The 18,803-nt window shown below is 39.8% G+C and overlaps 1 protein-coding gene and 1 long non-coding RNA gene across 3 annotated transcripts in view; one reads left to right on the forward strand and one right to left on the reverse strand.

Annotated features, from left to right (window-relative positions):
- Window positions 1–18,803, reverse strand: part of LOC138755523 (uncharacterized) — a 143,406-nt gene that overhangs the window by 19,046 nt on the left and 105,557 nt on the right. Inside the window, exon 7 of one of the 2 annotated variants that reach the window (XR_011352359.1) lies at window positions 6,363–6,499. The exons of the other annotated variant lie outside the window; for it this stretch is intronic. This is a non-coding gene — a long non-coding RNA (uncharacterized lncRNA). Of the gene's footprint in view, window positions 1–6,362; window positions 6,500–18,803 lie in introns of those variants that run through there. 2 annotated transcript variants of the gene reach the window in all.
- Window positions 11,914–18,803, forward strand: part of adcy8 (adenylate cyclase 8 (brain)) — a 102,944-nt gene continuing 96,054 nt past the window's right edge. Inside the window, exons 1-2 of the mRNA XM_069921665.1 lie at window positions 11,914–12,847; window positions 14,540–14,689. Coding sequence (XP_069777766.1) covers window positions 11,990–12,847; window positions 14,540–14,689 — 1,008 coding nt within the window. The 5' untranslated portion in view covers window positions 11,914–11,989. The remainder of the gene's footprint in view (window positions 12,848–14,539; window positions 14,690–18,803) is intronic.

The raw sequence follows: 18,803 nt of genomic DNA on the forward strand, positions 1-18,803 counted from the left end.
GTGTCTGGGGGCTGAGGGGGGTAGGAGACAGAGGAGGCACGGGCAATGGCTGAGTTGATCGCAGTAGAGGGGAAGCCATTTTTTTTAAGAAGGGCAACTCTGGAATGGAAGACCACATCTTGGGAGCAGATGCAACAGAGATGGACAATTCAAAGTATAAAAAATCCTTTATTGTCATGTGATGGAACAGAATATGTAATATTACACAAAGTTGTCTTTTGCATGCCATAAAACAGACAAAGAGCTACCATTGGTGTTCCCCTGCACCTCTTACAGTAAAAGAGAAAGAGAAGAAAAGAGAGTCCCTTCAGAGATATTGAGTGCCTGCGGATTTGCCTTAAGAGCTCACGCAGCTGCACAGATTCCCATTCGATTCAAACATCTGACGTGTTCAGGAAGCCTTCAGTGCCTGTAGGAGCCCTTCTTGCCTTCACCAAGCCTCGCTAATCCTGGTTCCAATACCTGGTTCCCATGATCCAGTCGCCAGCAGCCAGCAGCCCATATAAGCCCCCTGACCACAGATCATGCTCAGTCTATGTGGGTCTCTGAGCCATTGAGCCTCTCATTGGTTCGGTGATGTGGTCACCTTCCCCATAGGGATAATCTCTGCTTCTGGTCTAGCACTCCCTGGAGTCTGCAATCCTTCATGGCCACTCCCAAGCATATGTCACTATCTTGAGTGCAGAACTCCACTGTTGCAGGATTTTACTTCCATTCACCATGGGCTCCTTTAACAGGCTGCTTAAAGCCTGCATAGAGTGCAGGCATTAGAACTGGGTGGTTGAACCCTTCAGATTAGAGCTGTGTCTCTGCTCTTCACTTTCCCAGGTCTACACCTGCAACAAAACATGGCTTCTCCTTTACTGCCATTAACTCAGCCCTTACCTGCATCTCCTCTATTTCCCACGTCTGTCTTCACCACCCCCTCCTCCCCTCAGATGTAACAGGGTTTCCCTTGTCCTCACCCATCAGCCTACCAGCCTCCACATCCAACATATTATTCACCACAACCCTACAACGCAATCCTACCAGAAGACACATCTTCTTCTCCCATTTCCATAGGATTCACTTCCCACTTATCCACCACTCATTCCTGTTGAATCAACCCCTGTGAGGCTAGCTACACTTGTACTTAAAGAGCCTAGACAGACATTTCAAGTGAAGTAGTGCTTCACCTGTGAATCTGTAGGAGTCATTTACTGCATTGGATGCTCCCAATAGGGCCTCCTCTACATTGTGGGTTTTGTCCACTGCAATAGCACACACCTCCCAAAGGCCAACCACCTCAATTCCACACCCCATTGCCACATCAACATGTCTGTCCATGGCCTCATGTACTGCCAGGTTGGGGCCGCCTACAAATTGGAGGAACAACACCTTATATTCCAACGAGGTGCCATCAATATTGATCTCTCCATTTGTCGTTAACCCCTCTTCCAGTCTCTTTCCTTCCCTCATCCCTAAAGCTCTCTTTTATAGCCCTCTTCCCCGTTAATTTTCAGCTTCTTTCTTTTCTACACTCCCACCTGCTTCTATTACCTCTTTCCTGTTATCTTGTGCTCCTCCCCTTTGCCCTGCTGCAACCCCCCCCCCATCTTTTTATTCAGGTGTCTGCCTGATTTTCAGCATTTCTGAAGAAGGGCTCAGGCCAGAAACGTTGACCAACTTTTATTTTCTAAAAATGCTGTATTATCTTGCGCTTTGGTGTACTTTACTAGACCCCAGCATCTGCAGATTTGTTTGGTATGACTCTGGGTTAAGTGTTGTTATTCTTAATAGATGTGAGCCCCACACCAGATAAGGTTGACTAACTGTAAGGTATATGGGAAACACCAAGCATTTTAGGTCTTTTAGATGCTTTTTTCCAAAAGTTCTGAAATATCCAATCATCTTTCCTTGGGAATTCTGGAAAATGCCCTGCACAAATTTCAAAGTTCAGATTTATTGTCAGTGGACATACATGACATCACATACAATTTTGAGATTCTTTTAACCAGCGGGCCAGGCAGAATTTATGCTTATCAGTCGTGCAGAAATTTGTGCTCAAGAAGAGATACAAATACAAAAGAGCAAAATGTTAACAAAGAAAGAATGTAAACAAACTGACTGTGCAATGCAAAGAAGTCATAAACAATGTAAGATCCTTAAATGCATCTCTGATTAAGTTTGTTGATCAAGAGCGTGATTGTAAAATGGTAGCCACTGTTCCTGAATCTAGCGGTATGAGTCATGTAGCATCTTCCTGACGGCAGCAGCAAGAATAGAGCATTGTCCTGGTTGGTGCAGATCCTTGATGATTGCTGATGCTCTCCAACGGCAATGTTCCATGTTGATGATGGGGAGACTTATACCTGTGATGTACTCGGTTGTGTCCACTACCTTTTGTAGAGCTTTCCACTCATAGGTATTGGTCCCCCCCATACCAGGCCCGTGATGCAGCCAGTCATCACACTTTCCACTACCTATCTGAATAAGTTTGTCAAGGTTTTCAATGTCAGACTAAACTTGTGCAAAATCCTGAGAAAAAAAAAGAGGAGCTGACGTGTTTTCTTCATGATGGCATTAGACTATTGGGTACAGGAAATGTCCTGCGAGATAGTTACTCCAAGGAATTTAAATTTGCTCACACATTTGTGTAGAGAACAGAGGGGCAAACCATGCATCAGGCTCAATGGAAAAAATAGCCTGTCCATTTTATAGCATTCCCTTAACATTGATTTATATTATGAACAGAAATCAATTTTAATTGTCTCAGAACAAAATGGCAAAAACAAGACCACATGCTGCTGGTTCAGATATTCATAGCAAATACCTTTCTAAAGAGACTGTGGCTTGGTCAGAGAAAAGGGGTGTAATCTGGGGTCTTCCCACTGATAATTTGCATTGGGCATGTGGCAACGGAAATAAATAGTCACCTGCTCCATAGAAATGAAATGCCCTTCCACAGACTATGCAAATATTCAAATTAAATGTCACTGCTTACAAAGTAACTACTGTTAGAATCCATGAATAGTGATCCATGTATTCATTAATATTACCAAAAGATTAATCATGAAATCAATCATTTTTTTCTTTGGATTCTCTCTGTCCTAGGACTATCCTACATTCATTCCTTTCAGTTTCCCCAGTGGCCACATCAATGTTGTCTTTCTGATGTATTTTTTAATTAAGCGCTGAAAGCCATTGAACCCATTTGGAATAATTCCCAATGTTAACTCCCAATGGGCAGCAGTCCCGCTTGAGAACTCTATTTACCACTTAAATGTGTTACACATGTGGAGATCAAGTGAACAATTTAAATGAAAGAACCCAAATGGATCTTCTGATTTTTCTCTGTAACTCTTGGAAAATAACAAGAAAGACCCAATGACAAAAAGAAATATACTGATCTAAACAAAGACCAATTAGTTAAGCAGGATCATCAGAACAGTTTCCATTCCCTACCCCATTCCCACACAGACACTCTTAATTTTTAAATTAATTTTTAGAGATACTGTACAGTAATGAGCTCTTCTTGCCCATGATCCCGTTGTCCAATTAACCTACAAATCCTATACAATTTTTTGGAAGGTGGGAGCAAATGGGAGCACCCAGAAGAAACCCACACGATCATGGGGAGAATATACAAACTCCTTATAGACAGCACCAGATCCGAACCCGTGTTGCAGGCCCTGAAGTACTTTGTTCTCAGTCTCAGCCATTTCCAGGAACGAAGGGAGGAAAGTTTAGGGGAGACATCAGGGGTATATTTTTTTTAAACACCAAGAGTTGTGGGTGCCTGGACTGCATTGCCAGGGGTGATGGTAGAGGGTGGCACAGTCAGGGCATTTAAGAGAATGAATTAATGAAATATATGTATTATATGTGGGTCGGTAGAACATCATGAATTGAATGGGCTGTATTCTGCTGGTATATTCTATGTTCTAGATAACATCACCTTACAATTATATGAATATTAAATTTCCCACTTCCATTTGGAATGAAACAAGGAAGTCTGTTGATGATGCAGTCCAGTGCAACGCACAAACGTGCTGGAGAAATTCAATGTGTCACACGGCATATATAGGAAGTAAAGGGTAACCAAGGGCCCAGGTTCAAAATGTTGCTTAGCTTTTATGGATGCTGCCTGACCTGCTGAGTGTCTCCAGCACATTTGTGCATTGCGCATTCCCATTTGTTCATTCTCTGCTTGTTCATCCCTCACTTTGTCTCCCCCACCTAATTCCACCTGCCCCTCATCTGTCCCTATCTGGCTCTACTTATCACCTACGAGCCTCTGACCTGCCTCCTTTTACCCATCTAGTTTTATCGATCGATAATCCATTTCCACATGGTTTCAACAGTCATTCACTCGACTCTATTCCATCCCCATCTACTGCTATACCTTTGAAATCCTTCCTGCTTCTTCTCCAGCCTGATGCAGGATCTTGACTCCCAACATTGACTTATACCTTTTGCCACTTGACCTGTTGAGTTCTTCCAGTACTTGTTTTCTTCTATTTTTGAAGCTACCAATGGTGAGAAATGGCTGCCACAGCCCTGGACAGTTGCTGTCTTGTGCTGCTCAACTCAGCAGAGGATATTCTTCAAAAATATATCACTAGATTGAGAATTAAATTTGCTTTAAGTTTCTCCATTGATATTTCTTCTACTTCTTAAACAATGACCATATTGATTTTCTCATCAGACTAACTGCTTTGGTTTATTGGAAAACAAGTGTATTAAATTGCAATATATCAATAGAAGATTGGTCCTAGAATTGCCATATAAACAAAATGCCACTAATTGTGTGGCCCAATTGAAAGAACAAAAGGTAGCTGACTTGATGAGTCAATAGATGCATCATAAAAGCATAGTCTATGAAAATAAAAGTTGGTGAGTTGATATCCATTTAACCTATCTGAGAAGTAAAGGTAAAGTTTCCATTATTGACACATAATACTACATTTATAATGTAACATACATGAAATTCTTTATCTTCGTCCACTGTAAGGAAGACAATCACCACTTTGTCTTGTGCCCCTCACAGAAATGAGGCCCCAGCAAGGAATGAACACATGAACCCTGCTTTACAAGATCAGTGCTCTAACCATTGAGCTATTGGAGCCTCTATGTATGATGCAGTCCAAATGTAGACATAAATTAGGACCCTTTCAAAAATAGCAAATGGGACCACATGCATTGGAAGCCTAGATCTGTAATGGAAGCCCCAAAGTAGTTGTTAGAGTCTGCAGTCCTTTAATGAAGGCAAAGCATTCAAGAAGGGATAAGTTAGAGATGGACTAGGTGAAGATGACAGCAGGATGCAAATTAACAGCAAAAGTGTCAAAATATTTGCTTTTAAAGCAAGTGTTCAGTGGCACCAATACTAACTTCAATGTACTATAAAAGGGAGAGAGTCTGCAAGGGTCTTTAAATTGCTACTGGAAGGAAATTGATCAAGGTTCTTAGTCTCTAGTAACCACTAAGTGCAAAATTTCACTGGCCTCAGGAGCTTTTAATTATATCTCTTCATCCTGATGAAGGGATCCTACTGATGCTGCTCGACCCACTGAGTTCCTCCAGCAGATTGTGTGTTGCTCCAGATTTCAGCCTCTGCATGCTCTCATGTGTCTTTGAAATCTATTAAATCATGACTTTGGTTGTGGCGTTTAACCCGGCATTATTCTTTCAAAGGAATGAATGAATTAAACCATCTTTTATATTACAATTAAAGAAATCCCAGGAGCACCATCTTTGTCTGAAATAAGCATCAGCTTGATCCATTTTAGTACTTTTCCCTTTAAGTTGGAGAATTTCAGATTCAAAACCTTACTCCAACATGGACAGTGGGGCTGACAATTCAGTGTGATACTGAAGGAGTGCTGCATTGTCACAGTATATTTGAATAAAAACTTAAACTGATGCCCCATCTGTGTGAGCAAAAGGTTCCATGGCAGTAATTTTGAAAAAAATAAAGGAGTTCTCTCAGTAAAGGCCAATATTCATCCTATAACTAGCAGTACAAAAAGCAACACAATTGGATATTAGTACTCTATTGCATGGAACTTGCTTTAAACAAATGGTTACCATATTTATTCAGAAAATATTAATGGTTTATTGCGGTGCATCCATTAAGGTGTAGCAAGGCTACTCTTTACACAAAGTGAAGGGAGGAAAGTTGAGGAGAGAGAGCAGGGTAATTTTTTTTTTTTTTTTTTTTTTTTTTACACACAGAGAGTTGTGTGTAATGGAATGCCTTGTGAGGGGTGGTGTTAGAGGCAGAAATATTAGGGTATTTAAGAGACCCTTAGACAGGCACATGGTTGAAAGAAAAATATAGCGATATGAGGTAGGAAGGATTTATTGTTTTATTTTGTAGAAATATATAGGTCAGCACAATATCGAGGGCCTTGGGGCCTGTTCTGTGGAGTAGTGTTCTTTGTTCTAATGCCTGAGTAACCAACAAGCTTCAGGGAGTATATCAGTGAAGTCTCGCCTCCAAGCCTCGTGGATATCTCTTAACAGGAGGCAAAGCAGGGGAATGCTTATTAAAACATTGTAAAAGTTGTAGTTGTCTTGAATATTTAGATACATTTAAAATCTATCAAGAATACTTCAAAGTAAATTTTAAAAATAAATTTAAAATACATAAAAAATAGCTGAAATACATTAAAACAATGAATGAATTAATATATTTAAATGGAGTCCAGTCCAATAAATAAAAATATAAAAGATGAAATATAATAAACTTAATGTGTTTCATTTATCCTTTCCTATATAGGATGGTGATCCCCCATTATGTCAATTGGATTACTCCTCCCATGCCATATGGGAGCAGCCTCTATCCTCAAAGACCACCACCCGGGGCATGCTCTCTTCAGTCTTCTACCATGAGGAAAAAGGTACTGGAGCCTAAAGATGAACACGCAACAACACGAGGACAGCTTCTTCCCTGCTACCATCAGATTTCTGAATAAATAATGAACCATAAACACTGCCTTACATTTCGTGCCCTATAATTTTTACCTTTTTTAATAGTAATGTCTTAAGATGGTTATAATATGAACAACTGCACTTTGATGCTGCCACAAAACACCGAATTTCTTGACTTGTTCTTGACAATAAATCCTGATTCTGATATGTGGCTCATATAGAATGGAGAAGGGAGATGAGGAAAGACTCCCCAGAATAATGCAGAAGAATGCCAGCTCCACCACTGGTGATCAGAAACAGAACAGAGAGACAAGTGCAGCAGGATCTGACACTCAATATATCCCACATTTACAATGTGTCTGCCCAAGCCAGAGATTGACTCACCTGGGAGAGCTGAACATCCATCGGTTTGAAGACAGCTTTATTTGGCCTAATTCCTACATGTCAAAAATATGCAAGTAGTTATTAATAATTTAGAATTGTATAAGAAGTGGAAAGTGCACCTATGACTGCAAGTCTTCTTCTATTACTGCATGATTGGTTCAACCAAAACAAATCATGATCAACTGCCATTGAAAAGCAGTGCTTGCACCATGTATTCTTATATTTCACTCCACTCTAAATATTCTATTTATCACTCAAAAAGAAGTAGATTTATAAAGTATTGACCTTTTGATTCATCATTTCATTGAGGATTTGTATTATTTACACTCCATTCATATATTCAAGTACAATTTCAAGAATACTCTTGATTTTGCAGCCTTTGTTTGACAATATGATAAAGATTCACAAATAGAATAAATTCCTATCACTACAAATATGTCCCCAGTTCTTTAATGTATATTGTTAATTCAAGCAATAATTTTGGCTTTAAACCTGTAAATTACCTTCTATTTATTTGCAGATTGATAAGCAAAGTTACATGATGCACAGTAATTTGTACACAGTTGTATTAAAGTGGCATTCAGAACAATTATGCTGTCAAATAATCTTTGGATGTTAAACATATAAACATTGCAACAGCAGCAAAATAGAAAAATACAAAAAAAGAACCAGTGCGCTCAGGTTCACAGATACACAGCACATTTTCCTCTTTGGATTAAGAAGATATTTGCTGTCAAATCTGCAAACAGATAGTGCTCTCTATTTATAGTTGTTCTATATTGTATAAAAGTACCGTTTGGGCAGAGAGCTGATGCATTTTTAAATTGTTTTTTTTTTAATCTTGAGGGTACAACTTTGGAGAAAAAAAATCTAAAAATGTACCTCTATTGCATATTGCAATAAAAGAGTAATACATTCTGCTTGTTTTTAATATAGGTTCATTACAATCATTTTTTTGTACGTATTTTTCCTCATCAATTATTTATCATCCTCTCTGAAATAGATGTGAAGCATCTTGTAGCTCTTAACCCTTAGGAATGTTATTCACATGTGTGCCTTAATGATAGGTGTGTGCTGACAATTTGATAGGTAACATCCTTCAACATAAAAAACATTGTCAACAGCAGCTGGAAGTGAGTACTTGAGCTTTGACTAACCAAGGCCAATTTATACCATTATTTCCATTCAAGAATCAAATAGCTAACTCATTCAGCTGATTAAACCTGGACAATTCAATGAGTTATCATCTAAATTCAAAGAGGCACCAGGGAGAGGGGCACAGATTATTCCTCTTTGAACAGCATTAACTGGCATTTTGATCTGAATTTTAGTCAAACCTTTATTAAGCTTCTTATTTGTAAGGAATGGTGTAGATGAGCCATTTGAACCTGGTCTACCACAGGACGAGCTCATGACTGATCCAGTCTCAATCTTGAAAATTTCAAATGACTCAGTATCCAATCTTTTGTGGGGTAAATTCCAGATTTTTCAATGTATGCACACATGGGTAAAATACTTGGAACTACACACACACATACATGTATTCTAGCCTACATAGATATACATATAAACACTTTTTTTAAATCCAAAAACAAGTTGTTTATCTGCATCTACCTGATTCAAATTTTATCAAGTTAAACAGGTTAATTAATTCATATTTTATCTTCTCAACACAAGGAATACAAATCATAATTTTAACATTAAGGTGCATCTGTGCTGTATTCTTCCCAACACTAAAATATTTTTCTTGATATTTGGTATCCAAAATTAAACACAACACTCTCTGTAGGACCTGATTAAGACTTCACACAACCAAACCATCATCCCTTGCTTTTCATTTCCTCAGAAAAGCCAACACTACAAAATCTTTATTACTTTTTTTATTGGTCTTTCTTCTCACCTCCCACTTTCCCATCATGAAGGAAATATTCCAGGTTCTCAGATACAAAATGGGGTAGCTCAACATTCCCCCACATTGAAATAAACTCCATAAAGTTGGGATCTTATTCCCATTATTTCCAAATGTCTGCTATCCTGGATGGCATATTTGCTCCAAGAAATACTAAAGTTTTTATGTTTGTTGAATTAAAAAGTCTAACTCCAATAATGATGGGGCAACAGCTGTTCACTGCTGAGGAATGTGCACTCTCCACGCTACTTATTTTCAAATTTACACGAAGCCACAGCCATTCTTGTCCAATATTTATTCGTCGACTAAAACCATAGGTCTTATCTAATTGCCACATTTATGTACGTCTGATTTTGCTATGGGAAATCTGATTGATGTGATTCCTTAGATCCAATAACAAGTATATATCAAACGTATTGTCTTGGATATAATATGCTTATTTAGATGTGTGGCATGCATACATGAACTGTTTTAATTGCAGCATTTGGTGCAGATCACCTCAGGTCAAGATCTCGACGGAGGGTTCACTTCACATGCCTGCAAGGAGCTATTAGTCAAATAATCGTTCATATACTTAGAAGCAAAGAGCTGTGTTTGATGTCGAGTTCAAACTCAGCTAATCCACTCTTTGGAAACGAAATTAATCGATACTGAATCCTGGAGTGACATCTCGACGGCAATTGATACATAGAACTACAAACTGATACACTTCCGTTAATAGATCGTCACAGACATTTGGTAAAATAAAACTCGTCCTCGTTGGAAGTTGACTCGATGAAATCTCTCCATTCATCCTTGCCTATGCGGAGTTTGCTTCTGACGAAGCTTCCTCCAATGAAGTATTTGGTCTGAAATTACAGGCGTTTTACTGAACCTTTTGCTTCTAACCTGCTTTAGGAAACGATCGGTGGGTGAGAAATTTGTCGAACCCACTCGCCTTGAAAAGATTTTCGTACTTCGGATTGTCGCATTTTAATTGTCAAACGCCGACTTCGATGCACCCACGTTATTTTTAGAGACGTGTGCCTGCAAGCACTTTATATAATCGTTTTCCATTACTGCAATGACCCCCCCCCCCCCCCCCCAGCCTTTCGTACCAATGGAGAAGGGCGTCGGGTTTGAAACACAATTGTCCAATCGCTGGCATACGATTGAACTAAGTTCATTTATACCTTTTTACAATGAAAAACAAATGCACGAACTAAGCCATGAAGTTCGCAATCATTCCATGAGATACGAAAATCCTGTAATTGTGTGACCAGTCCAAGTTATATGTGTTGTAAGTTCACAGTGCACCGCGTAGCTTCTCTCATTATAAATATAAATGCAACTGGTTTCAAATGCTTCTATATTATGAAAATCTATGTATTGTATATGTATAACTATCCAGTGTATGCACACATTAGGAAACATTTGACACGTGCGCACACCTTCATATAGATCTTCATATAGTGTGATGTACAAAGTCTGACTGTGCATATGAACAAACAATTTGCACGATAGATACGATAAATTGAAAATGATCCTTTTCTCACCCCCACCCCCCAGTTCTGGGTTTCCCCACCCTTACAGGCTTAACGCTGGTCTTCTTTCTCTCAGGCTGCAGAGCACGCAACTGCATCCCCATTTCGCTTACCCACCCTCCCCCTTGCCCTCCCTCTCTCGCTTCTTTTCTTCTCACTCCCCGCCTCGGCACTGCCCCCCTTAAATCTTTCTCCCTCTCCACTCACCTCTCTGGTGCCAGTTGTGCCTCTTCCTCGCTGCTTCTTCCGCCGTCCTCTGATCTCACACAGATCTCGGGGTGACCCTCGCGCTCTCATTCTTGGCAGACTTCCACTCGTCTTCTCCCGCTGCTTTCTAGACCCCATCCCAAATGTAACGTTTATCCTGCCCATTCGATTTAAATGCAAACTTTACATTGTGTGTTGGTAGGCTGTCCACCTCCCGACGCACGAATTGTCCCTTGCTGTCCCTCTCTGGGACCCAGGTTTCTCTCTGGGACCCAGGTTTCTCTCCTTGCCCCTCTATTCGCCGCTTAGTTTGTAATTCTCTCACTCTTCTGCCGGCCTATTTGCTCATTTGTCGCCGTTAACGCCTTTGCCCACTTGTCCCCATTTGCCTCTCTCTCTCTCTCTCTCCTGGTTAATCTACCTCCACACCACCCTTGTACATTTGCTGAGAGCGGTTGACGTCATCACCCCTCCTCCTCCACCCCCCCCCCTTTCCATCCCCAGCGTTTCAGCCCGTGGACGCGTTTTAATCCATTCTTTAACCGGCAGCGATATCAGCAGGAAGACTGATGCCAGCAGTAAGATTCGCACGGACCGCTCGGTTGCCTGCGCTTGCTCGCTGTTGTCAGTCCAGCCGGCCGCTGGAGCTGTGGCACGGCTCCATGGCTTCCCTTCCGCCACGGTCCCTCTCTCCAACCAAAAACTACTTGATTGCGGGCACATTTCTCAGCGTGTTCACTTAGTGGGATGTCTACCGCGCCCCCAATGGAAATCCATCTTCTCCCGTGATCCGCAGTCAAGCGGAAGCGAGGACCGTGAAGGGAGGCTCACATCCCACACTCGACCCTTTTTTCATTGAACCAGGGTTGGAAATATCTGGGCTAGTTAAGTGGAAGGAAAGCAGCTCTCGTGAGTATGGTCATTGGAAACAGGCGTACAAGCTTTGAGTGCGGGCTAATCTCTGTTGCAAAGTATTCTTGGCTAAAAATGGAAGATGAAAGGACGCTCGAGGTAATTTTATAGCGTGTTCCTGATAACGAAGTACGTGATCATGGAATTATCGGAGGTTAGGTGTTCCAGCGCCAGCGACGAACTCTATACCATTAACAAGACTCCGGGAACGAGACCTAAAAGACTACTTTGGCAAAATGCTGTTCGGCACATCACCGAGCAGAGGTTCATGAACGAGCAAACCAGCGCCAGAACCATCTCGTCCTCGGAAGATTCGTGGAGCCCCAACAGGAGGAAGCAATCTGCGGGCAAGACGTCCATCAGTGGGCACAACAACGGCAGCACCAAGGTGTTTCCTGAGCGCACTAGTAACGACCTGGGATTTCTGCACCTGGACTGCGCTCCCAGTAACTCCGACTTCTTTCTCAACTGGGGCTACACCTACCGGGGGGTCATCTTTCCAACTCTGAAAAATTCCTTCAAGTCCCGGGATCTGGAGCGGCTCTATCAGCGCTACTTCTTGGGTCAGCGGCGAAAGTCGGTGGTGGTGATGAACATCCTGGACGTGCTGACCAAACTGACTGTTCTGATCCTGCACCTGACTTTGGCCTCCACCCCCATGGACCTAGTCAAAGGCATCCTGCTGGGACTTTTCACCGGCATCGAAGTGGTCATCTGTGCCTTAGTGGTGGTGAAGAAGGACACGACTTCGCACAGCTACCTGCAGTATAGCGGTTTGGTGACCTGGGTGGTCATGGCCACTCAGATTCTGGCCACTGGCCTCGGCCACGGACTCTTGGGAGATGGCATCGGTTACGTACTTTTTACGCTTTTTGCCACTTATAGCATGCTCCCTCTGCCCTTGATCTGGGCGATCTTGGCCGGCTTCCTGACCTCCGCCTTGCACGTTGTGGTACAATTACTCATTCCCCGAACTGCAACCCCAACTACAAACCAGGTAGCCGCGTAGATGTTTTGCAGGCAGCATGTGAACCAACTCATACAATGCGACATCACACTTCGGACAATGTCTATTTTCTATGTAGAACTAATAGAGTCAAAAATATCTTATTTAGTCCCGTTTACCCGATCAGCCCACAATCCCCCTTTTGACATGGCTTTGTTGGTCATTTTTTTTATGAAGTGAAGTGTTTGCCCATCCGTGTCTGAAATTAATCGAAACTGCCTTTATACGGTATTTATGTTTTCTCATCTTTCCACGCGTATCGTCAGCAGGCCTTTGTCTTCATCGATGGCTCAGCCAGTCCTGACATTTGACTAATGTGTCTGTGGGTGATTAATGTCCAGGTCCTGGTGAGCGTTCGGTCTCCGCGTGGGACATTTCGTTCCGCTCTATCGGGTGTACCTGCAAACAGCGAGCACGGGAAATTGGCAGCCGACCATTCCACAGGCAGTGTGCCCCATGTACATGTTCAGAAGCCACATCCATGAAGAGTTTTGTTTAACTTCATCGCTGATTTTGCGCAGCGAGACTGCGGTAGCGCAGCCCGTTTCGCTGATCGTCGGGAGAGTGGTGGGATGGTCGGCTCAGTTATCCCCAAGTTGCTCAGCCAATAATCAACCTCGTATTCGATGATCAGTATCCTTGCTGCCAAAAGGGAAACGTACTATTTTTTTCCTCTGTCGCGCTCTTACTTCAATGAGGATAGGGGAAAGGTCCCTTGAAAGCCAGTACCCAGCCCTTAGGGTCCTCTTTGCCCGTGTTTCACAACACCCAGTCGAAGTCCAACCATCACACGCAGACTGTAGGTCGGACCACTGGGACTAAGCTCCCTCTAGTGACGGCATTCACATCAAGACTCCTTCCAAACACGTTAAAAGGCATGTCCCGAAAATCACCCAAAGGGCGTTTTTAAAGAATACTCCACACATTGCAGGTGAAGTACCACATGCTGGCTTCCTCCAGCACCGCCTGCTTAACCTCAGTGCTTTTATTGTAGGGGTTGGCTTCAATTGTGATTCACCCCAAACAATCCACGTTTATTTTGTTGCCAACTATTCACGGTGCTTATAACCTAATAGATCTAAATGATGTCAGTAAAGTTGTCTTACACATGAATTCTACACAGGGTTCAATATTTTAATGTTGCTTTGCTCCGCAGTAATTCCTCTCGGTTTGCATGGTCGGCGGTTTTGGAGAGAAACCGCTTGCAATGAAAGGTCGCCAGGTCTGACCACACATCTATGACCACAGTATATGCCGAAACATTGGCCAGCTGTTATCGTAATTTAAAGTAATTGATGTCAAGAACTACTCGATCACGCTCACGCAATAGGTCTGGAATATACAATTGGTATTAAACTGATTTATTGAGATCATTGAAAGTGAATTTGAATGATCATTTGTAGAGGTATTGCTTAATAAAGTACATTAAGAAGCTATACGGCGAACACCTGATTGTTTTAAGGAAGCGTTAAGACAATACCGTTTTTTTCTCTCTCTGAAGATATATTGCCGGCAAATTAAGTCCTTTAACAGAAAAGGGAATAGATGGTCGCCTCTCGAAAGAGAACAGCAGAATTGATCAGACCGGTCGCTTTGAGGTGTTGTCCTGAACAGGCGCCAAAGAAAGAAAACAGAATACATGATTTTAGATGGAAAATGAAGTGTTGGTCTTTATTGTTTCAGGTGATAGCTCAGTCGGTGTTATTCATGTGTATGAACACGGCTGGGATATTTATCAGCTATCTGGCTGACAGAGCACAGCGCCAGGCGTTTCTAGAAACCAGGAGATGTATAGAAGCCAGACTTCGACTGGAAACTGAAAATCAGAGACAGGTAAGGGTGTTTTTTTTTTGAGAAACAGATAGAACTAGTTTGAGAACTGCAATATAACCCAGCTTGTTTTATAAAGTTGTAGATGAAATTGTAATGCAAATTCAAGCATTGAGACCAGAACTGAGGAGTGACTGATGGATGACAGGGCTGTTGGTTACTGGATTTTAAAACCTATGGGAAGATTTGGGAAATGGGAAGGGGTGGTGATCAAAGATGAAATCACATCAGTGAATAGAGAAAGAAAAGAACGAGATAAGTGGACAATGGAATCTGGAAATGAAAAAGTATTGAAAAATATAGTAAGAGGTGTGTTTAAATTTGCTGTGGTGTTTATACAGGAGGCTGCAGAAACCCAGGCAAGAATGCAGTTAAATTTCATTGGGAGGATTTGACTTTCACACAGATGGGCAAATGAAAAATGAGCTCAAGTCTAGAAGTGAAGAGGAGAAAAACACGAAAGTTTCCAAGCACTGTGGTTGAACTAAAAACGCAATGCTGGAGAAACTCAGCAGTGTACATTATATAGCAAGATAGAAAGGACACTGTTGGACCTGCTGGGATTATCTAGCATTGTTTATTTCAAGGCTAGAAGTCATTGAATTTCTTGAATTGTGTCTTGGGGTCAACAAGAGGCAAGAAATTTTGTATTTAGTAAAGGATAATAAAGTAGGTTTCGTTAACAGTGTGTTGATGCATGAATGTTATTAATTTTGATATTCAAATGAGTAAATGCAAAACAATTACTGAGACACTAGATTCAGAAGAGGTTGAATATGTCCAATGTAGCGCTGGGTGATATATATCTATGTGTGTGTGTATATATATATCTATGTGTGTGTGTATATATATCTATGTGTGTATATATATATATATATCTATGTGTGTATGTATCTATATGTGTATATATATCTATATGTGTATATATATGTGTGTGTATGTATCTATATGTGTATATATATATCTATATGTGTATATATATGTGTGTGTATGTATCTATATGTATATATATATATCTATATATGTATATATATATCTATATATATGTATATATATGTCTATATATATGTATATATATGTGTATATATATACATATATGTATATATATATTTGTATATATATATGTGTATGTGTGTATATATATGTGTATGTGTGTATATATGTATGTGTGTGTGTGTATATATATACATATATGTATATATATTTGTATATATATGTGTATGTATATATATATGTGTGTATGTGTGTGTGTATATATATATATATATATGCATGTGTGTGTATATATATGTATATATATATATATGCATGTGTGTGTATATATATGTATATATATATATATGCATGTGTGTGTATATATATGTATATATAACCAAAGGAAAATGGGTATGGTCTTTTATAATCAAGTTAATGTAACATGACTTTCAACAATTGATTTCTGAAGATACATGGGAGTCTATTTTTAAAAAATGAACATTCATTCTCTTGCTGTGTTCAACATTCCTTGTTACAATTTAAAGTCGTCCATAGGGCCACTACTCCAAAGTTCAATTAGCTAAATATTACCCCAATATTTCCTCTAAATGTGATAAATGTACAACCCAGGAAGGTACTTTATATCATATATTCTGCTATGTCCTTTCCTTTGTAACTACTGGAAAGAGCTATTTACTACACTATAATTCTTGATATAAATCTCTCTCTCAGCCTTTCTGTTACTATTTTGGAATGAGTGGACCAATGGATTTTATTTTGACTCATCTCAATCCCATGTTGTTGCTTTTGCTTCCCTGATTGCTAGAAGGCTCATTTTGCAGGAGTGGAAAGATGCTGTCCCTCTCACACATATACAATGGTTATTGGATTTGATAGCATCCCTCTCTCTAGAGAAAATTAGGTGCTCAACTACTAAAAGGAGTTAAAAAAATTCTCTTGGGGGGGGTCTTTTTTCAATTATTTTCAAACTTCATAGATCAATTATTTTTGCGCTTCATTTTATTCATATTTGTTTTCTCTTTTTCTTCATTTTTTGAACTATTAGTATTGAAATTTGTAGATGTTGCTCAGATGATAGGTTGGGGTTAGAAATTAGGTACAGATTTTTTTTTCTTTTTGATCATTATTATTATTAATAACATGGATCATATGTATCTGTTTACCGTTGTTTACTATCTGTCATAAGATAAAACCGCAAAAGCCTTCAATCAAGTAAAAACTGGCAGATCTTTGGGAGAGGAGAAATACACAGGACAGCAAAAGATAACCAAATGGACAATAAGAAGCAGAAAACAAGAGTATGGGAAATATGTCAGATATAACAAGATTAAAGCAAAAATAACCAAATTAGGCTGATCTAGAAAAAACAAAAGCCTTGAAAACAGATAATTATGATATTGAAAATAATGACAATGAGTGGAAGAAGTTGAAGAGGTAACTTTGCATCAGAAGTTGAATTGGAGAAACCAGATTGCATGTCAAAGAGAGATGGGATGGAAAACTTGCTGGAAGCAGTGTAAATGGGAATATGAAATTATTATAAGTAAGAAAAATCTAATGAAGAAAATAATAACTCTAAAGAATGCCAAATATGTTTCCCATTCTAAAGTAGATCCGATTCCTAAATGTGTAGATACTTTTTAAATTTATTTTGACTAACACATCAGTAGAGTGAATAAATAAATAGCTTCTTGGCTAACCTTTTATAAATGGTTTAATTTAGTTGCTTAACACTGAAAAATCACCAGAAGATTTGAAATGTAAGATGACTAAAGAACAGAAAACAATTAGATGTAAAAACAAAGTGTAATGTCACAAATCTATAATATTAGTCTTACTTTGACCACAGAGGCTGGTTTTACAAACTTTCCAAGGTTCATGCTAATGCTTTTTATGGTACCTATTAGGAATTACACGCTGTATATGTGGATGCATTCTGTATGTCAACAATTAATCCAAAATAATATTAATAAGCAAAATATCTTGTGATCAAATCCACAAAGCAGCTTTCTTGTATCTATGTTCTGTGTCATTCTATGTATCATTTGGATCTTTCCCACACATCTGAAGAAATTGTGCATTAATGTTTTATGAGAAGCAATATTCAATTATGTTGTGTTTCAAAAGCTTCTTTAACATTGTATCCCTGTCTAATTAACATTAAGGAGACTGCTTGAAAATGCATTTTATTGTGGGCATCTTTTAATGTCATTCCTGTAGTTTGAACAATTTCCTGGCTAAAAGGGTGATAGGCAAACTGCTCAGAGGCTTCTGCTGATGCCCGCAGGTTTGACAACAACCTGTGCTTTGCATCATCAGGAAATTGCTAAGTGTGAAATTACTAATGGTACCGATATTCAAGGGGAGGATAGTATTGTTTTTGAAGAATGATTCTAATCATATTTATTTTATGTGATGTTTCATTTGGATATTAAAAATGAGGTATTCATAGCCCATGCTTTTCAGCATTATTCCAAGACAGATTATAGCAGTGAAGAGATATTGAGTGGAAATTGGAATATCATTTCATGTCAACTGGTAGTATAAACTAGAGCAGTGGCTTTCAACCATTTCTTTTCCACTCTCATACCACTTAAAGTAATCCCTAGGCCAATGGTGCTCTGTGATTAGGAAGGGATTGCTCAAGGTGGTAGGTGAGTGGGAATAGAAGGCTGCGAATCACTGCTCTTGGCCCAATTGTTACTGAAATATTTTGCTTGAGAAAAATTGTCATTGGGCCATTTCCTTTTGAGTTATAAACCGTGCACATAACAAGTTAATTAGGTACGATTAAAAGAGTGGTTTTCAAACTTTTGTTTCTACCCACATACCTCCTTAAGCAATCTGTTACCAATCACAGAGCACCTATGGCATAGGGAATACTTAAAAAGGTATGTGAGTAGAAAGAAAAAGGTTGAGAAACACTGAACTAGTGGTAATGAATTAAGAGCTCACTTCATTCTTTGTTTGATTCTTGCTTTGTTGTATGGGATCTACAGTGAGCTAGACAATTGGATTGAAAACTGGCTTGCTGGAATAAGTGGTAGTGGAGGATTGTTTTACAGATTGAAAACCTGTGGCCTGGTGTGTGGTGCAGGGATCAGTTGTAGGTGGACTATTG

Source organism: Narcine bancroftii, chromosome 2, assembly GCF_036971445.1.
Source record: "Narcine bancroftii isolate sNarBan1 chromosome 2, sNarBan1.hap1, whole genome shotgun sequence".
Classification (NCBI taxonomy): Eukaryota; Metazoa; Chordata; class Chondrichthyes; order Torpediniformes; family Narcinidae; genus Narcine; species Narcine bancroftii.